Genomic DNA, 22,327 nt, shown 5'->3' on the forward strand with positions numbered 1-22,327 from the left:
ATATTTTCCTTTCTTCTTGGTTTCTGTCACCTCAATAAAGCTCAGTAGACGTATCAGTACAGCTGCAGAGATGGTTGATGTGAGGACTGCCTCTCAAGTGTTCAAAGAATCTGCCAGTGCTCCACCATTGACACTGACCAAGTTGTGTTCCTGGTGGTAAAGTTTTTCCCCCAACCTCTGACCCACTTGCAGAATCCATCCAATCTTAAATTTTGACCAATAAATCCAAATAAAAGCTATTAGATCATATCTTATTTTAAAATATATACTGACAACACATATTGATTACTTTTTCTATTCAGTTACTGGTATAGTAATTTTTAGTTAAAGTGTTTTTAAGGACTTAAAGATCATCTTAAAGATTCCTTAGAATATGGGAAATTTGGGATGCCTTGGAAGTATTAAGCTGTATGCAGAACTGAGCTGAATTAATCTAAGTTCAACTAAGGACATTAGCATAGGTTTTTGCAACTGCATATGAACGAAGTCTTCACAATTTCCCTCTTTTAATTGCTTGCATCCTATGATGTGGTCCATTCATGTAATACTCTCTAGATTTGTGTTTATCAGCTGGTAAAACAAAAGGGAAAAAGAGAGAGAAGGCTGTATTACTGCCCCTGGAGACTGTCTTCTATGTCAGACAAAGAGTTCATTGATTCAAGCACTAGGCCTTTCTTTCACTATTATGAAGGCATGCGAAACTGGAAATCACTGACTGTGGACATTACATGGTTTTATTTATTTAATTTTAAAGTAGGGATCCTCTCACTTGTGTTTTCAGAGTGAGTCATATACCAGGGAAGGCAATCCTGATTAATCAGAATATTATCTGCCTACCTCCCCTCTGAATCACAGACCCATCTTCAACTCCAGCTTGAATTTCCAATAGAAACATCTCACTTTGGTTTCAGGCTTCGTGTGTGGAGTTAGCGAGTCTGTTGGTTTGTTATTGTTGAATTGTGTGCGTGTGACTGTGAACAGAGAACCGTCTCTCTGTTACGTTATCTCACTGCATGCCTGGACCACCCTCTGACTCTTTTGAATGTAGGCTGCACATGGAGCAGTCAAAATGTCTGTTTGTTTACCAGTGAACAAATATGTATCATGTTGTTTCATGGACGTCATCTGTAGGATAAAAAATAGTAGTCCCACTGAAAACAGAAAAACAATATCGTAGGTTGTATACATTTATAAAAGGGAATGGTACATTCACACCTTTGCAGAAAAATCTGTACACAGATTAGTGCAGGCATTACCATTGAGTAGAACCTGCGGAACAAGGAGACATTCCATTAGCTGCTTGTGTTGTGGAAAGCATTTTTTTTCTGTGCATTTGAACTGTAGGCATGTTGTTCGCCAATCAGAGGAATGGCATTTGAGTCTACCTACAAAGCACAAATGTCACCATAAAATATATAGACATTGTATATTGACCTCTTGCACCTTAATCTACAAATCAGAGTGTGTTAATGGCAATGTATTTTCCGCAAAGTGAATATGTGGCAAAAGAGATGGAAAATACTTATCAACATTAAATGAAATCTTTTAGCTGTAGTGGACCGTGGGGTCACAGGATCTTCAACAATGCTGTAACAACCTGCCACCCACCCACGCACACACATCCAAGCTTAACTGTTGTAGCATATACGTACTCTGCGCAATGAGTAAGCAGGGTAGAAATGGCATTGAATTGAGTTTTTGGAACGCAGGACATTTCAAAATCTGAAATTGCAGGATTATTAAATCACAAAAATGTGCAGTCCAGTGGCAAACAGTGTATGAAGCACAAACTAGGGTAACACATTTTTGAAACTGCTTAGAAAAGGGTCACCTTGGTTAGAGGGCAGAGTCTTTGTGTGAGCTAGCTCACTGGGACAACAAAGGTGTGATGGGCTTCTCCTAAAAATGTGCGTGCCCAGGTGCTGTGAGGGTCCAGGCAGATGGTCAGAGACCCAATTTCATGCCTTTATAAACTTTCTCCAATGCCACTGAGTGTCAGATACCGATGCTGTGCGCTAGCTTCGCTTGCTACTGTATCTTGTGGCCGAAGACCCTCGCAGAAACACGACGAAGAAGAAGAAAAAAACTTTGGTTTTGGTGCATCGACTTTATTTGCATCAATTTGCATTAATGCATTCATTTGCATTCAGGGCTGCAACGCCTGCGCGTGTCACACAAGGATAAAATCTATTAGGCAATGAGAGCGGACTTGGGTCTCTCTCCTCTTGCCTCTGTATCTCAACAGGAGGCTTTATTGTAAATCTGCACTCTTCGGGGCTTAATCCATATCAATCCAGGTTAAAATATAGTCGAGCGCTGTCAGTCTCACATAGCACATAAGCACTTGTTTCAGGTGAGAGGGTTGTAAATGTGACTAACTGCTACAAATAATGATGTTTATGATGACTTATTATTTGATGAAGAACAGCGCCAGGCTTGTCACTGTGGGTCTGTCTCTCTGTCCTTAAGAGAGGAATTGAAGTTTTTTAAAGCAATACTTTTTTTTCATCATGTGATCTGTGTTCATGGAAATGGAAATTAAAAAAATATATATTTATATATTTATATTTCTCTGTTTTGCCAAAGTGCAATACCAGTTAATTGATAAATAGTATATTTTCTTACATTGCACTACAGTGTCAGTTATATCGAAGCAAGTGTTGATAATTGAAAATTTACCATAGAGTACCGGCTTTTTACATAATACTTTTGTAGCAATTGTCAATGTAATTACATCCATTAGAATAGACTGCATTTCAGTTACAAGCCCACTATCATATGGCATGTGGTTTGGTGTAGGGTCTATGAGAGGAAGTGGAATTACATGAACAGGTCTCCCACTCTATTGTGGTTACTGTGTACCACATGCATATGTGCAAACTGGGTGGCTTGTCAGCACACAACACCGTGATGCAATGGGAGCCCTTAAGCACAGTTTGTACATGCAGTTATCCAGTTGACTTATAAAGTACTTTTGCTTATAAAGTGTCTACCACAGTCTTATTACTGAGCTCTTCCCCTGGCAAACCAATTTGCTCTGTGCTTCTGGAAGTTGAATTTGGTTTTGATGTATGGTGAGTTAATCCTAGCACAGCATTTACAGGTGATTTGCCATATGGAAAGAAATAATGAAGGGGTAACAGTTCCAGAGATGGGAACCCCCTTCATTGCAATTGGAAATGAGCCAAACTGACCACCGGTAACAGGTGAGATATTAAACAGATTATCTTGCCTTTTTATAGTTTCCTAAATCTGCAACACCATCATCCACTATCATAACTATAGAAGCTTATGGCTTTGTAGTGGCCTCGGCTTGTGTCATGTTCTTGAATTGGCGATGGTTTTGATAATGTGACTGCGTCAATGCCCGGTGACAGATTTATGAGAGGCCAGGTTTATAGAACATTGGTGTCGTCCACTGGCACTCAGCCAATCCTGACAAAAAAATAACCTTGCCTCCGTTTCAATCCCCTGGCTTGCTGAATGAAAGTACACTGGATTTTCTCTCCCGCTGCTTGAGATTATTTGAAAAACCAGTAGACTTTTTGTTTCATGTGTCAGCAAAAATATTCAGCAAAAAAAAGTAATCCAGTAAAAATAAATTTCAGTAGTGTGCATTTTTGTATTACATTGTTTCTATTTCCTCAGTCACTTTTGAGCCATCTTTCTCATGCTTCTTTAGAAAATCTCATTTTAATTTGAATGAATCCAATTAATGCATCCACAATCAATTGAAATCTGAATCCTTATAAAATGCCATTAGAGGCCTATTTCCCTGGTCATGAAAATAGTAATCCCCTGAGGCCTTGATACTGAGTAATGCTCAGTAGTCAGACCAGAAATGAAATACTGTCCATCTGTATAAATTTAGCCGTAATTCAATCAAAATTAATCCTTCACTTATACTCACAATGGAAATTTCTTCGCAGTTTGACCAGATGCAATTGTTGGTGGTTTAGCCAGTTCAAGCAATCACAAAATGAGCTTGCCAAACTGATTTAACAGTTTTTGTGAGAATAAATAAATAGGCCATGCTTTTAATTTAAAGTTAAGTAGAAATGCTGTCATACAAAGACATACTGTATAATTGATTCTTAGTCTTAGTCTACAGGCTTAACTGAACTATGCAGGCCTGAGTGTGATCCAAAATACTGTGTGTACCGTATAACCAGATAATTACAGTTAAAAAATATATATACAATTTCCTTTCCTAGATAAAAACATTATATGCCATTATTATTTGGATATTTATACAGTGCAGTCTATAAGTGTCCCAAATGTTGTTTTGACTCAAGTACTCAAGCACATTGGATTTGAAGTTTTATTGTTAGGTTGATGTGCAGACTTTCAGCTTTAATTTGAGGGTATTATCATCCATGTCAGTTGATTTGTGTAGGAATTACAGCAGTTGGAGTAATTAACATAATCTTAACCCCTTCTGTAGTGCCCCCTCTTAATGACATACCCAAAATAAAATGGTTACTATTCTTAAACTTTTTGACTACAGGCGTAATCCTGGTCTCTTCTGAAAGCTAAACCTTGGGAGTTTTTCAAGAGTCAGAATTTCTCTAAATATTACTGAAACAAAAAAGTAACAGAAGCTCAGACACAGGCAGCAATGATAATTCCTCTGGAGAATTGCTTAGTAAACAATTGACATCAATGATTCTCAGCATCTTTTTGGGACTAAAAACTACTATGATAGGATACCAACTTTACTGTGATTCATGTCATCTGTAGATTTCTAAAAAGCATAGAAGGTAAGGATCCTCCGTACCTGTTTTGCATCTCCCGATGTTGCAAAATAATCTACCGTTGTCATTAAAACATTGGCATCATTATATAGAGAGTTTATAGAGTTTATAGAGATAGAACCATTCGGCTGGGTGATTGATTTAGCCAGTCAAGATCATTCCACTTTTTACCTTCAAAGTATGTTTGGGGTCATGGTGCCGCTGCAAGATGAAGTGCTGTCTAGTGAGTTTTGAGGCATTTGGTTTAAGATGTTTCTTTTGGTTTAAGAATTTGTATTGCTGCTGTCAACATCATCAATAAGGACAAGTGAGCCAGTGGCAGCTGTACATGACAAAACCATAACACAACCACTAGAGGCCCCAACTATACAGTTTTTAATTTTATTTATTTATTTATTTAAAATCAACAAAGAAACTAGTAAGCAGAGAATTGTGCAGGTAGTAACAAGAAACCCTAAGGGGCTTGTGCAAGGTCTCTACCTATAATAATATACAGTTTACATATATTATTTATATATATTTACAACACATTACATCAATACATATAAACATATAATGCTGGATAGTATATACTAGATATAATTCTTAGCTCTAACCTGGACATTCTGTTCTTGAGGCTGACCAGTGGTTTGTATCTTGCATTTAACCCTTTGAGGATATGCTGGTGTTGTATTCTCTTTATGGTAGTCTTTGACACGTCTACATCCATGAGAGTGTTCTCGAGCTGTTCAACAGTTGAAAAGGGTTTTTTCTACACAGTTGAAAGTATTCTTCAGTCATCCATTACAGTGGTTTTCCTTGGTCTACCAGGTTGTTTCCTATCACTGTGCTCACTAGTGCGCTTTTGCTTGTTAACAAAACTGTACATTCTAATTTTGACATTCCTAATGTTTTGTCTCTAATCAGTTTATTCTGATTTGTAAACTTCATGATGGCCTGCTTTACTGGCATTGACATTTCTTTGGTCCTCATGTTGAGAGACAATAACAACAGCTGCCAAATGCAAAAACTACACCTATAATCAGATCTTGACTTTTTGTTTGTTTTTTGTGATGAACTAATGATGCAACAACACAAGGCTGGCCAAGACAGCTCAGCAGCCAATTGTTCAATTAATTTTGGTCAATTAAAATGGGGGGGGGACAATGTAGTCCTACACAGATCACTGAATATGGAGTACCTTCAAATTAGGGCTGACTGTGTCTGCACTTATATTCATTTCCAATACAATGTGCTGGAGTACAGAGCCCAGAAACCAACAATGATGAAAACTATGTTTATTATGTAGGAAATATCTTGGCCTCACTTAGTGTTGCCAACCATTCCATATTACCTTGAACACCCTGTGTGTCAGCTGCGAAAGATGTGTTCTGAATGGGATGCCCTTCTGTCCCATAGTTGAGCATTCGGTCTATTGTGCTTTAGACTTGCTATATAGTTAATGAGTGCCACACATTCATTCACTGAATGAGCAGGTTATATCCCCCATTCTGGCAGGCTAATATTGGGAGCCTTATGCTCACCATTGAAAAATATTGACATACTCATACTGAACATATTCTTCAGTGTTAGAGGGGTGGTGCTCAAGGTGTTGGCATTTCTGCACCGGATTTATAGAAAAATACTAATAAAGACTTGGACCAGGATTCAAGATTTATCCATAATGTTTACTCAACTAATAGCAGGCATTATTTTTTCCTTCATCAACACAGTTTGGTGAGTTCAGTACTCACCAGCATTACCTTTCCAGTGTTTATGAAGAAAAACAGTTATGCTAAAATTCATTTTAAGTCAAGCGTAGAAGGAAAATGTTGACTGACTCGAGACCAAGGTATTTGCACACTTGTATGTAAGCTGTTTGAGTAGTCATGTGGTTACTGGTGAGAGGTGCAGGTCAACAGTGAAGTAAAATGACCATAAATCTCAGGCTGCTATTTTAATGAGGTCTAATTAGTTGTTTAATTAGGTGTTCAAGACTATAAAAACTGCTAATGGAAGAACTAATTACCATTACTCAGTTAAATCGAATACCAGTTTATATTACTGATTTGTTAAAGGAGCAGAAATGAACAGAAATGGACAGAAAATGTGCTGTACCTTTACTAATGTCTCACTTTCCAGCTACGCTTAGCTTTCTTGTCATAATAGCAATCTTATACAGATATCAGATACAATCATGTTAAACTCATGTAGCTGTTCGCTTAAGAATTTTAATCTAAAAAGTTACTAGCTAATTTGGCAGAGACACTGCCACCTGGAAAAAATGTGCCATGTCTGTTTTTTCTTGGCATCAGTGCTGGATGCTTACCTTTGGCATCTCTACCTCAGGCCGACCACAGTTGCATTACCTACGTGCAGCATTTGTGATACTGGGTTGACATACAATGGTCTCCGTTCAAGCGGATCAGACAGAGTGCTGGAATTGAATCACAGTTGAATTCTATTTCAAAAAGGCGATGACCGTTAAACAGAAAAGCAGTCCCCAGCTGCTGTCTCCTCGCTCCCTCCATCGCTTTTCGTAGACAGCCCACAATGCATCGGTGTGGTAATTGTGCCAGTTACCAAGGCTAGCAGATGGCTGTACTGTACAAACCAAGAACTAGATCAACACCTGCGGGCATGTTCTATAACACAGGTGATATTCTCATCAAATAAAATGGAGCTCTCCAAAGAATTCATTTTTTCAATTTTTTTTCATTATCTCATGTATATTCGAGTAAAATGCAAAACTGTCGCTTTTCATAAATGTCACTGAAAAAAACAGTTCATACAAGGCTCACATTTATATTTCTCAAAGCCCAACCTCTTCACCATTAATGCAACAAAAATAAATTCAACAATTTGACCATTTCTAGGCTCTTTTGTCATTGCCAGATTGCTAATGCTGTGGCTAAGCTAGACCTGTCTTTCATTGGTCGTCATGGTAAGGGCTGGTCAGACGTCCTGAGAGAGTTAAGAGGTCAGATCTCCAAGTTCTAGTCTCAGGGCCACTCATGGTTTTTTGCTCATCATTAATTGCATTTCGCTGAGCATTGAGAGATGTTAATTGACAGTGGTGTGACCCTAAGGGTTGTGTTGGATGTCTTGAACCACAGGCTTGTATTTGTGTCAGACTCAAGCTGCAATTTTCCGAACCTCTGACTTCAGTTCTCATAAAATATTGCTTTGGCTTGGACCCAGACCCATTGTCTGATGGCACTAATGCTCCTCTGCTAATGTAATATCTATTTAGACTCGATAACACAAAAAATAAATTGACTTTCTATTATGTGGTCTATGGAAATTACTTTGTTTAAAGATATTTTATTTCCTTGCTTGCATGATTGTTTGTTTTGTTGATTGACTGACTTACTGATAGACATAAGGAACAACGTTGGTTCCTTAGTGCTGAAAGCATGTGCACCCTGGTTACTGAAACAGAACACCTGCCATTGGCTTCAGAGGCTAGGCAAATTGGTAACCAGCCAAACCTGTCTACGTAAAAAGTTATAAAGGCAAAATCCTGGAAGCACTTAAAAACATGTTTTCAGGAACCTATCTAGCAAACAGAGAAGAAGCCCCAGCCAAGGGTTGGGGAAGAGGTGATGCAGACTGATTCACAAATAATAAATACTTAAACGCTGTCTTTTCTTAAACACCGAGACACTCCTTTAAGCAGCCTAACATGTGCTTTGGTGTACATGTAGGTGCTCAAAATGATTCAATGAAAAATATGATATGCTCTGACACAGTAGGCTAAGAAAGGAACAAAAAGCACTATCAATGCAAAAGTTGATCAATTTTCCAATGAAGGCAGTACTAGCAATTCTAAAGAGGTACTTTTCCTCGCTGAATTCTGGAAGCACTTGTCTTAAGAATGCTGTCACAACAGGTGCTCTTTTCCATTTGGCTTGGTTTGGTCCGGGAGAGAATATCTGAGGTCAGTGTACTCTAAGATATTTTTCTTCCCTTTTGTTTTTACATTTCTTGTAAGTCTCCTGGTCCACGTTTCCTGAATGTATGCACACTTAATCAGAGGTCAGATCAAATGAGGATTTTCTAATTAAAGTTGCATTGGTGCAATCTTTTTCTTCTCAAGACCAGCTCAGGGATGACGAAAATCTGTGGAAGAAAATAGCATTACCCAGGTACACAATGTGTCTAGGATTTGTGGTTTTCTTGTTAGTAGACAGATTCTGCTATGAAGATTTAAATGTGACTTCAGAGGACTTATGTTGACTTATTTTGTGACAAATGAACGTGACGCATACTGGTGAAAGAAACTAGTTTCACCTTCAAACGTGGTCAAAAGGAGAATGTGCCTTGTTCCATTTCCGTTTGGCTTCTGAGCAGTTTGTGGTAGAATTTTAAAAAATGCAGATATTTCATCCTTACGATTTGCTCAGGTGGGTGGTATAATTTTTGAATGAGTTTTCTGTTGGTGTGCCAGTTAAAGGGTTAATGTCCTTCAGCTCTGGGAGAAAATCTTTTATCTCAGCATTCTTAGGCGTGACATGAAAAACATTACTTAGATTGTGCCCATTATGTGTACTTGTCGTACCCAGCAGCTGTGTCACGATATCTAAATAGAACAGTGTGTCTCGTGCTTCCCAGCGGCTTACAAGTCAACAACAAAACAAAATGAAGAAAATATCGAGATGCTCACACTTTGACTTCAGTCATAAACATTTCCTTATAAACAAAGTCCTATGGTCAGATGTAACATTCAGAGGCCCCTGTCCCCCACCCCCCCTCGTGCCCCGGCTCCAAATCTGAGAAATGAAAGGTAAACTCAAGAAAATTTGCGGCCAGACAGAACACCACTGGACACTTTGATTGTGTCTCCCAGGCTTTAACGAGGCTGCATGACTCTGTTTCATTGCCGGGACTCTGGAACCGCTGATGGCCACAGCGTGAGCTTCAGTATGTAATAAAAGGGGTATAAAGTGGAGGACAAACAAACTCATCGGGGGAGGGGAAGGGGAATGGAGGGGGGATGGGGGGGGGGGGGGGCAGGGGCAGAGGTTGAAAGTGGGTTTTTTTTTTCCATGGTTCTATTATTCCCTGCAGAGAAACAGCATCAAATAAGAGTTACAGCAGTGGGAGGGAGTGAAAAAAAAAGGACTGAAACACTTTCACTTTTGCTGACAGAGATGTTCCATGATTGAACATTGCGTTTTTGGCCAATGAACGAGCTACTTATTTTTGATCAGTACGGAAAACCTTTTCTGTGATTTATCAAAAGAGAACTGGAGCATTGGAAGGAAAGCAGCAATTCAAAAAACTCACTGAATGGCCTACCACTTTGGACCAAAGACTTTATTACTAGAAAACCTCATTAGCTGTACCCTATAGCCAGGAGGTCAGCTGCAGTTGCTATCACAATTCTAATGAATGTTGGGTAGGCACATTTTGAAAGCCTTTTAGAATGTGGTCACTGAGAAATGGGCATACATACCCTGTTGCTCTGAAAGACCGTGGTAAATGTCATCAGAATAGTTTGTTCTGCATCATAAATTGGGGAGCTATGAAGTCCTTTTTAGTACTGGAGATTTGCCGAACTTGTGGCCTTTTTAAAGCCACACCATCTGCCACACTCAGGTAACTCTCTGCCCTGGACTCTAAATACAGTGTCCTCCAAAAAATCTGACTTCCGTGCTTGCTAAATGTGAAGTAAAAAGACTGCATAAAACAAATAATACAAATACCGAGCTTCACTTAAATTCTCAAATGGGTGGAACACATTTTACTTCAATAATCATTGTTGGAATGAAGAAAAATTCCAATAAAATTAAATAATTTATAATTAATTTCACAAATAAAATAATGTTCAAGTATTCAAACCCTTGTTTTCAGTACTTTGTGCACCCTCCCTTTGCAAGGATAACACTACTGGGTTGTTTTTTATAGTGATGTTGGTGGTGGTGGGGGGGCATTTAGGGTGGGGATCTTTGACCGCTCCTCCATCTTTTAAGATCCTTCAGATCCCTTGGTGCTTGGTGTGCACTTGTGGACTGCTCTTCTCAATTCAAACCACATATTTTTTATTGGGTTCAGGTCTGAAGACTGAGTCTGGAGAAAACAGTAATTTTGAGGTCAGTTAACCATTTCTTGTTGATTTTCATGTATTTTTGGGATCATTGTCTTACTGTAAGTTCCATTTGTAACCATTTTTGGTCTTCCAGACAGAGCAAACTAGGTTTAGGGCCAAAATACATTGGTACTTGTTAGAGTTCCTGATTCAGTTGTCATTAATGAGAACCGAAGGACCAAACCAAATATCCTCAAATGTTCACCACATTTCATCATGTGTCATTTTCAGTGCTCAAAAAGTTCAAATTTGGTGTTGTCTAACCGTAAGACCCAGCTCCAAACGCTTGTTCCAGTGCTGTTTAGCAAACTCCAAATGCTTTTTTGTTGATTGCTGTGTATAGAGGCACCTGGAAACCCTGCCAAAAAGCATGTTGGCATGGAGGTGGCATCTGATTTAGATTTGGAGACTGTGCTCACAATGCAACCCAAGTTTGTAGATCTCCAATTGTGCTGCTTGAATTTTTCTGTTCCTCTCAAACCATCTGCTTTCCTGCTCATGGGGGCAAGATTCACTTGTGTCTACCTAGCAGTCTATTCAGCAGGTTTATCATAGTTCTAGTGGCTTTTAGCTTAAATGGTATCTCTGTTTTTTTATTTATTGTTTGTATCTCCTGACTTGCAAAGATAAAAAACCCTTTGTCTTGTTTCTTGCTTTCCCCTGTGGTAGTGGATGAGACATGGGTTTCAAATGTGTTTTTTCTTTTTTGTACCCTTGTGAAAACAGGAAGCAATGAGAAGCAAAAATGCTGTTCCCTTAGTTTGAGATGACCTTACAAAAGTATCTTGTTAGTGCAGGCATTTCCTTTTCGGAGCATACAATATAGCTCATTACTTCTTTGCTCATCTTTATTAAAGGTACGAGTAATTTAGTATGTCCTTAATTGTCCGAACACAGTTTGGCCAGTTCAACAATCAACAAAATTGACTCATCGTGCTGTGCTTGTGAAAAAAGCTACATTTCTTTTCCAAAGTTAAAGACTGTTGTTGATTGTATCCAGGCCTCTGTGTTGTTTTGCCTTTGGGCTTGGGGGAGTGCTGTGCTGCTGTGTACACTGTAAGTGGTTTTTTGGAATTGCCTTCCCCAAATGTTCTGGCAATTTCAAGATCTCGGTTTTTTAAGGATCAAAGCTGCAACTAGTGATTTCCCTCGCCTGCCTGTAAAAGAGCTATTAATGTGTTAATCTGAGCTCGATGAGAGGGGCGCGTGGTGCGGTGAGCCTTGGCCACTGGCCGGGAACTCCTGTACACGTTCTCTTCTACCCATGCTTCCTGAACCGATGATCAGCGGCTATAGCCAATCACAACGATTATCCTCCCCCTGCAGATAGCTGATTAGAGGGGATTATGGTTGGAAATCGCACCGTAACAGGACATTATTGCTGATTGGGGCCTCCCAGCATGAGGGCTGGGCGAGAGGAAAGGCAAGCACGTCGCGGCCGGATTAGGTGGAACCTTTCGCGTTTCCACGGTCCCCGGGTTTTTAGAAATGTAAATGCAATCATGGCTGTGCATGCCGCGTTAAGTCATGTAGCTAGGAGTAATCAGCGGGCATTCTCGCAAGGCAATTTGATGTTTTATCAGGAGGTAAAACTGTGTAATCGACAGTCTGTTTTCCTTTTGCACGCTCTTTAAATCATTGAAGCTCGTACTTCCTGTGTGGAAAGGGTGTGGCTCTACGCTTTAGTGATAAATTATACTTCTTGCTTTGTTTGGGTGTCTTTCTAAGTTACATAGTTTAACACAGTAAACATTTGACCTGTTATACACTCTTCTTCTACATTCTGCTGTGTACTTTATGAACTATTTTATAAAGCTGTCATAAATGCTGTCTCAGTCCAGGTTTGAAAAAATCTGCACCCTTGTTGTGATAGGAATAGCTTTGTGATGATTTTCCATGTTTAATGCACACACAAACACTATTATACACGCAAACACATACACACACATGCACACACACACAAACACACACTTTGCAGCCCTATGTATTCCCTGTGATTGGGCAGGAGCCAGTAAAGAGTACGCAAACAGGCAGTCATTAATATTTTTAGGTCAGAAGTGCTCAGCTACAAGATTAACAAAATCTCTGAATTTTATGAAGTACACTAAATGCCCTGCAATCAGTGGCCAAATGTAGCTGAGGTTGGTTGTTTGCTGTATTTTATTACGCTTCCCTCAAATGTGCTGAACTGAGTTAATTTTACTTGTTGGGAAATATGTTTAGCTTTGCCCTGCTGGGTCATTTAGAGAAATGCAGGAACAGGCCCCTTCAGTCTCAAAGCCTCACCCTCAAAGCCCTTGTGGCCATTTTAGAATGGCATTGCTGTTCTCTTGAAACAGGTTTTCCCCCAGATGTTGGGATCCGGGCTTTTTGGGGGCCCACGCTCCTTACCTCATGCACTCATGAACACACTAAATCTGCATTGAAACAATTGGCTTATGGATATACATGAGATCATTTGCAGCTGAGGCTACCGGAAATGTGAAGTGGCTAGTAACAGTTATGGTTAGCTGGTTAACTAGCTAGCTACAGTGCACACACTAAAATATTATTTTAGTCATTTGATTTTGTAGAGCACACATGCGCTTGACATTAACTTTCTGGCTCACCAGCCACTGTCACTAATGGTTTTTCAATGTCTCTAGCCACTCTAGCAGTTTCACCAGCCTGTTCTAAATAGGGAAATTGGACAATGTAACTGCATGCATTTATTTGAATATAACATTTTATTTTAACAGAAACCATTAAAACTAAAACTATCCAACCTGAGTAGACTCTGCGTGTGTGTGTGCACATGCGCGTGCGTGTGTGAGGGAGAGAGAGAGAGAGAGTGGAAAAATCAGTTTTAATCACTAAGTAGCCTACACTTAATAAATAAATTATGCACACTCTTATGTGTGCATACTACCATGTTACATTTCAGTCCAACCTAAAAGATCATTTCAATGCAAAGTCTGTGCATTGCAGACACGTTTGTAGATTATGTGGCTCCATGTTCGGCTGTCGTTTGATTTCGGCCAAGTTCGGACTTTTTGACTTTTGACTGAGGAGGCAAAAGCAAGAGGGTGAAGTGGATGGGCCAATGGGTTGAGCACACTGTGATTATGGGAGTTGAAGTATCATGTAGTATCACCTCCATTTGACTTATTTCAGATGTCTTTTGTAAGCTACACTGAGTTTTCTTTTCATATAAAATGCTAACAAAAAGTCACCCACCAAAGTGGTCGGTAAGCGTGTTGAAGTTCTTATGTCACTGGCGAATTCTACCCGCGTGTGGCGAGTGGCAGGTGTTAATGTCAAACCCTGCACACACTGCATAAAGCAGAATCTTCCAGCCGCACGTGCTATGCCTAATGAAATACTATAAAGCGAGGGTTATCTCCCAACCTAGCTAGCTAGCCCTGAAGGTTATAGCTAGCCCATAATAGTTAATTTTATGTATTTGTTATAGTTAACCCTTTGTGTGGAAAAAAGAGTTATCAGGACTGGTCATTTTAATTTCATAACAATGAATATTTTCAAAAAATAAACAAAAGCAGATTGACGGCCATGTTGGGGGCCTTGCATAGCCACATAGTCCCTGAATAGCCAGAAACAGCCTTATTCGGGACTCAGGTGCCTACTCATGGCCCCCTTATATATATTTTCTGTTTTTCCCCGAAGTGAATGGCTCTCAAGTCACTGCTGTACCACCTGTGGTTGCTCACAAGGTGCACTGCTGACAAACTCCTCCCATGCGCTTGCCTGCCAGCCAGCGGCTATTTTACTCCCTACAGGCCATACAGTGCTACAGGAGAGAGCTAAAGCAAACTGGAGCATATACACTTTTCTTATTGACAGCAAATGTAAGCCTCTTTTTACCTGGCATCCTGTTGGGTGGACCTCAGGCAGTAGTAACCCAAGGTACACCAAAGGACTTAAAGCCACCCTACCCTGGTTGGTCAGGGCTGATTGTGCACCAACAGTGTGGACTTCCAGTCTGGGTCTGCTATTGACGTAACTGAGGCTTTCACCTGCAACTATAGAGCCGGATTTTACTGACTGAGCCACAAAACTACTCGATTGTAGTTTAATGAACTATCGATGCATTACAAGGTCCAAAGCCATGGAAATAAACAGAAAAATTCAGGGCAAAGTAAGACCCCCTGGAAATCATTACTCTTCGAGGATCAACTGTGAATTTCATAGTAGGGACTTAGAGCTAAAAGGAGGGCTTGCATTGGGGGTGGGGGAATGGTTGGTAGGGGGTAGTTACTGCAGCAGCAAGTGGATGAAATGGAGCCTATAGTGATGTATATAGCTCTTTATCATGGGTATCGGCTGAAATAAATCTGGCCTTGTATTGACATAATGTCTAAACAAGTCAGCATCAGATGTGTCCTGTTCATATATTAATTGTCAGTTTATTTGTAACAAATAAAACGCCTTTTCCTGTCGGTGCTTGTATATGTCTGCAATAACAGGATTGTTGGAAAGGTATTCAGTGATGGGAAAGGACATTTGATTGGATGGGAATTTTCCTTTGTGGATAACAACTCTGTTGAGCCTGTCAATGTTTCCAAGCGAACCAGCTCTGACAGTATGATCATAGCCTCAGGCTATGACAGAGATGTCAGCCCATTGTATTGCTGTTATTACAGCTTTTTCTGTAAATCCAGTATTTAAATAATTGCAGTATGGACCGTATTGGTGAAACTGCAGTGATGTCAATATCTTTACTAACTTAAGTAATGGCAGTATAGCTGTAAATACAGTCATGACAGCATGGCTGAAACTATACTAATGGAAGTTTTTTCATTGCATAGTAAGTGAATTGGGAAGAGATGAAAATACATCTCCTGTGTGTGTGTGTGTGTGCGTGTGTGTGCACGTGCGAGTGTGTCTGTGTTCGTGGGTGCATGTGTTGTTTTGTGTGTACAGCATGTGTCAACAAAGTGTACTTCCTCAGTTGGTATGGAGACATTGGAAGGCCTTCTGAACTGTCCCCGGGTCTTCTCTCTCAACAGCGCCCCCAACGGTCCGCATCGTGCACTCGGGCCACGCCTGCAATGTGGAGGAGGAGCGCTACACCGAGCGCGTCTACACTATCCGGGAGGCGGAGACTCTGGAGCTCACCTGCCTGGTCACAGGGCACCCACGTCCCCAGGTAAGGTCACCGATCCGAGCCGGCTGCCGGCCCCGCGGCTTTAACCGCGCCGCGCGCGCGCTTAACCGTGAAACTGCGCTCCCCGGTGCACTGAGCCCTCAGTCCTCCGGCCTGGCTTGCAGCAGAATCCTGGCCGCTGGTCCGTTTCCATCAGCAACCTGCAGATTGATCTGACCCGCGGTTTACTCTTCATTCAGCGAGGTTTATGGTATAAATAGCTCTTCTAATGCGGTGAGTTTGCTGGTTTCTGGCTGCGTCTCAGCCTGGCTTGCTGTCTCTGGGCATCGTGTCTGGTGAGAGCCTTGCACTGAATTTTATGCACAAATACCATGGAGTACAAGCAACTGCAGGATGTGTTTACTCAACCTGTTAATGTACCGCCCTGCTAAACCATAGATCTGTTTGTCTGCTATACAAAATTGTTCATCTACAGACCCGATCATCTATAGGACTGTTAACATACCAAAGTTAAGGCACACATCTGGTAATAAACAGGTTGTTGATGCAGCGGAAAAGTGCTTCTGCCTTCACAAACTTTTTTGTTTCCAGAGCCAGGAAAAAGGAGCTCAGTGGTAAAGCTCAGTGGTTTGGGAGTCTGTGGGAGCTTTTTGAGGGAAACTCTTAGCTCAGCTGTTGAATGGACTGGGTGGGGTGTGAGAGCATTTCCTCCCGCTCCCTCTGTTGGCTTAGTGATCCCACCACCATTGGCACAGAACCACAGACTGGCTTTCTCTGGATAATGTGAGATTGCCTTGCATCAGATATACTGGGATCATAAGCCCAGTATATACAGTATATTATAAGCCCGGGTTATACAGTATATTGCTCTTCAGTAACACATTTTTTATTTCCTCCAGTCAGAGTGTTTTGGAGACTGGAAAAAGAAGTCAGCTATAAGCCCCAAAGGCCCAGCAATTCATCTTAAGATCTCAAGAAATATACAATTTACTATGTTGTTTCCTACCCTGCAATGGCCATTCAGTAACAACAAAAATGTGTCAGTGGAGGTGTGGCAAGCTAACTAGCAACTAAAGTTAGATAAACAGGGCTTCTTGCACTAAGTGCTCTAAGTATTAATTGAATTGATGACTAGCTGGTGATAAGCTTTGGATGGTTAAGTATCTGTAGGGAGCTACCGAGAGTTGTCTTAGTTATGACAGTTTGCTAGGTTAGCAAACTAGCTATGCTAGCTAGCAAAGCTAGCTATTGCGGCTAACTTTTAAACATAAAACAAATCACAAAATCAGTCAACGTAACATATACATAGGCTATGAAATAATATTGATGACATTTATATTGCTCCGAACCATCCTAGATTTCAAAATATGCTGTCGGTCCAAGCCGTGTTTTACTCAAATGCTAACATTACACTTCTGGGTTGAACTTCCCCACTCAGCCTCATTGCTGCTTTTAAATATATCCAGAAATATACAACATGCTGTTGGCTATTAACATAATACTAATAGCTAGCTACCTACAACATGAACACCTTTTCACATCCACAGTTGCGCTGTTTTTCTGTCCTTCAAAACTATTGGACTCACCTGCTGTCGCTAGTCGTTTAAGATTAAAACTGCCACAAACCGCATGCCACTGCCACATGCATATGTTTCAACGATAGGGAGTCAGTGAGTCAGCAAGTCAGCCAGCCCCTCAGTGAGTGACATTCACTGTTCTTGGCTGACCCTCAGAGTCCAGCAACAGTGAAATAAACCATATTTTAGTAAATATTTTCACTTGGAACGCAAGTTATTGTCAGCCAAGACACTTGTATTCTGTCAAAAAATTGAAATACTGGGGTTTTATTTCTGCCAGGTCTCAGGAGGTTAGAAGCAAGTGGATTTAAGACAGAAATCAACTTTAAATCTAGTGCCAAATGTTAACTTTAAAACAGCCTTTTGCATTCTGTGTCACACAGTCAATACCGACTCTGATAAAAGCTGATGATTTTACTCAAGGTGCTCAATAAAATTAATTTAGCTAGACTGATAACATCTTGGGAATGGATTTCATAAATTGATGAATTTACTTATAATTAATATGTCATGCCCTTTTTGATCGATATACTGCCTGTCAGTACATACATAACTCCCACAGAAGGTCATTTGTGGTGATTTCACTTCAAAAGGCATATTTCAACACATATGATGTTTATCTCAAGTCTGGTGCATTTGAAGTTTCATGTACTACTACAGACCTACCTTATCCCAGAAAAGATTTTTTGGGTGCATGCAGAATTTTTTTTTTTCTGCAACTAACAAATTATAGGATATAAAACAAGATCTGCTATTTATGACTTAAAAAATAATATATGTATATATATATATATATATTTGGGTGCCCCCGCCAAATAGAAGCCATGTAATTTCACTACTCAATAAGGGACCCATGTTTCTACATTTCCATGCATATGCACTTTCCTAAGCCTCTGATTCATAAGAATTGAGAAGGATATTCATGTTTCATTGACTATACCAGTTCCTCTTGGATGTGAAAGAAGTTTTCCTTCCTACCTTTTGTCTATTTCTTTTGTTGTTCCTCTGAACCACAATGTCTACTTTTCTAGTTGATTAACATATCGGTTGATTAATATATTGCCGTATACAGTCATACCGCGTACAACAATATATTAAAATAACAGTGTTGTTTCTTCAATACCAACCAGTGCACTGTCAGTGCACTATTTTTAGAGTGCGTGTAATTAATACATTTTCCATTAAACAGCATTTCTTCTCCCGACGCTGCCGCTCTTATCAAAAGCAGCATAATAGGCACAGCACAAGCAATGTTGTGGGATCACATTCCTATTAACATTACACGACATGGTGCATTTTTATATTAAATGTTGCAGCAGAATTTCATTATAGGCGTTCACGCAACCTCTCTTTTAGTAAATGGTGATAGTGTGGCAACTAGTGGATAACACTGTAGAAGGGATAAACACTGTTTAGAAAAGGTAGGAGAGCTTCCTGTCTATCACATTTATATTATCCTTTGGCGTAGTATGTATTGCGGGCCACGATAATAATGATAAAAAAATAATAATAATAGATTTTCCTTTTTCATTCACACTTTGTTCTGAAATATCCTGCAATTATCCTGTTGTCCCACATTTGGGCTGCTTGAATCTAGTCTCTCTTTTGACACAAACACTATAGCCTAGGGGTCCCTTAAAGCTGCACTGGCCTAATTATGTATTGTATCATATTAATTTTAGATATAATAACAAGCTGATTATTGTAATAACATGCGCCTAATACAGAAAAGCGTGCTTGATCCAATCTCGTAGCCCAGATGCGATGTGGGTCACTCTAAGTGCAATCTCACCCTGTGGTAACATAAGGATGGTGTTTTATACCAAGTGTTCGCGCAGCCTGGCGCTGATCATTAATTTATTTATAGTACACTGCACCACGTACCCTGATGTTTTACAAGGGTGGTATGATGGTCTGAAAAACTGGATACCGCCCAACCCTAGATTAATAAAGCAGTTAACAGTTCGGTTTGCCTTATAGTGAAGATTATGGATGCAGTGAACTCACTTGAGCGTGAGCTTCAGACACTGAATTTTTCAGCATGCAGGGAGATTTTATATGACTTGTTTGCCTTCTTATGAAAGCGCCAAAAATGTGTTTCATTGGAAAGAAATGCAATATTCCCTTTGAACAAAAAAGATGAGATCCAGGCTATCATTTACGTTGCTAGTGGTGCATTTAGCAGCACGTGAAACATTACAACATTAACATTTCATGCATATACTGTATCTAATTGGAACAATGTTCATGTCATCAATATCTGTGATGCAAAATAATCGTTTTACTTTAATTATCACATGGTTTTTAAATTGTGTCTATCTGCCTCATGCAAGGAGCACTGCTCTTGTGTGTACGCACCCAAATGCACTCTAGTGAGACAGTGATTATTTTGTACCCTATATGCAACATAATATTATAGCAAAGAGCAAGCTATGATCAATTCAGCCAGCAATCAGTACTAATCTCGCCAGGAACAAATTTTGGGAGGCTCTAATTCAACAATAACTTACAGAACTGAAATCATCCTATCTCTGTCTGGATGAGGAAAAATGTGTCCCATCACTGGTTGTAGCCGTAGCCAGGAAGTCACACAGCACAGAATTGAACACTTACGGAATACTTAATAATGGACAGTTTTTTTCACAAACTATTCAATGCTTCTAGAAGATTTAAAAATTCATCTTCCAGATTGCAGTTTGACCAACAAGAAGCCCGAGACAAACATAGATAACACATGCGGGAAACTTACTTCTGTGTTATGCTGACACACATATAAAAGCCTTGAAAACACTACGAATGGTGTAAGAGGCCATTGATCCCTGCTATATCTCTGGAGGTCATTGGGGAGCTGGGGCTAGTTTTAATTAAATTGTGAGTTCCTCGAAGGCAGGTCAAAGATCAGCACACATGGAGGTCACAGGATCACCTGGGTCAGTTTTAATGTGGATGAAATAATACGGCTCATGATATGTGTAGAAATTGAAATAAAATCCTTTGCGAGCGCGCTGACAGGTTTGCACTCATATGAGCATAAATCATTTCTTTGATAAATTGACCTTTCACTTGTGGCCACACACATTCAGGTTGGTCAGTAAACATGTCAGAGATCTCCTGGCCTGAACCCTTGCACCTGCCTCGGGTGGAATGCAGGGATCTTGTACACAATGACCAGTGGGCATGTCCTGAACACAAATGACTGAACAACGTCCACCGAAATATTGTGGAAGCAACACAGAGCACAGAGCTAAAACTGACAGCCAAATACTGGAAGAAATGCCACATTGTTTTGCCTACCCAATGGTCCATTGTTTCATGGTGAATAGATGCATGCTAAAAAAAGTTTTCCATTAAAGCTGTTACAGTTAGCTTCCCTGCATGGTTCCTGGATTCCCAAAAGGCTTGATCAGCTAGCCGAGTAAGACGCACATGATAATACCCAATTTACTTAAGCAAATACGTAATACAATTTAAGTTTTATGTCATTTAAGCTGGGCCAAAGGGATTAGCCTGGAAGGGTGTTGGGACTCCCATCTCATGAATCGCCTCTTATCATGTGATACCACATCCCTCTCCCCAACCCCCCTAACCCCACTGTCGTCTGCCAGTCACCACTGAGCAAATATTATCTTTTGCAAAATACACAAAATACGTTTTGTTGTAATTAGGTCGAGAGTGGCTTTTAAATTTCGGACTGACAAACATCAGTGATTGTGGACAAATAGACTTTCTGGCAAGCCACCCTTTCAATACAGAATGAACCCAATAGGGATGTTGTGGGAGGTGTAAACCATCAAGGACGGTTTATACTGTATTAAACTGTGGCTATTTGTGAGTTTCCCTTTCATGGGATTGGCGATAAGAAACTGCTGTGGTTTCCTGTGCAAATCCCCGGGGTTTATCTTGTCCCTTTGTTCACATTGCATTCACATCGTGTGAGTGTTCTCGTGATTGGAGGAGCATTATGGAAATTCTAAGATGGGGCTTATTCAAGGGACACCACAAGCTACAGGGTGGGATCTTTAGTACAGCAAACACACAGCGCTTTTGTAGTCAGAACACGGCCAAAAGGCCTTTCTCTCGCACCGTAAGGATGAGGGAACAACCCAGGCAAACAAGCTTTGGGGCTAATGGAATGTGCCCTGTGCTCTGGTGCATTATGTCTGGAAACGTTGGGCTTTTTACGGTACATTTGACTCACTTTTGTTCTCCAGAGCAAGAACTATGTGTTCCCCATAACTATACGGTGTGATGCTTTATATGTTATTTTTTTGGGCAGGCATTTGAAGCAGGCACTTCAAAATGATGAGACCGTCTGGGTTTGGGTCAACGGGCTAAGAGAGGAGTTGAGACCTTTTGAGGTTAGATGGATGCCGGAGGACTGATTATGAGGACCTCAATGTGATTCAAGATGGCAGGACCATAGATCAGCGTTTCCCGCGCTTGCTGTTGTTAGATAACAAGATGTCCTAAATAACGGTCCTGTTTGTGTCAGCGGGTAAGGGGTCGCTTCGGGGGGTGCCTGGAGATGGGCGGTACCACATCATCCAAATCAGCAGCTTAATGCGATATAAAGGCTTCTGGGCTGACAGGAATGCCGGAGTGTAGGAACATGGGTGGGTAGGGGGCGGGGATAGCGAAAAACCAAACACTAGTCATCATAGAAGAGAAGCGGTGCTTGGAATTCTGGGACATGGGCAGGGGGTCGGGCGGCTTCATCTTGAGAAGTGCAGCAGAGACGGGAGCATCAAGCAGAACATCCGTCAGAAGTTTTGGCAGGACTCCATATTTCGGAACACCCCCTCTGATAGGGACGGGGACCCTG

The 22,327-nt window shown here is 40.5% G+C and overlaps 1 protein-coding gene across 4 annotated transcripts in view; it reads left to right on the forward strand.

The window, feature by feature from the left end:
• The window catches only part of LOC135257063 (MAM domain-containing glycosylphosphatidylinositol anchor protein 2-like), a 139,126-nt gene that overhangs the window by 12,626 nt on the left and 104,173 nt on the right, over nucleotides 1-22,327 (forward strand). For all 4 annotated transcript variants that reach the window (XM_064339471.1, XM_064339472.1, XM_064339473.1 and 1 more), the window contains exon 2: nucleotides 15,831-15,970. In XM_064339471.1, the coding sequence (XP_064195541.1) occupies nucleotides 15,831-15,970 (140 nt within the window). The remainder of the gene's footprint in view (nucleotides 1-15,830; nucleotides 15,971-22,327) is intronic.

Source organism: Anguilla rostrata, chromosome 6 (assembly GCF_018555375.3).
Source record: "Anguilla rostrata isolate EN2019 chromosome 6, ASM1855537v3, whole genome shotgun sequence".
NCBI lineage: Eukaryota > Metazoa > Chordata > Actinopteri > Anguilliformes > Anguillidae > Anguilla > Anguilla rostrata.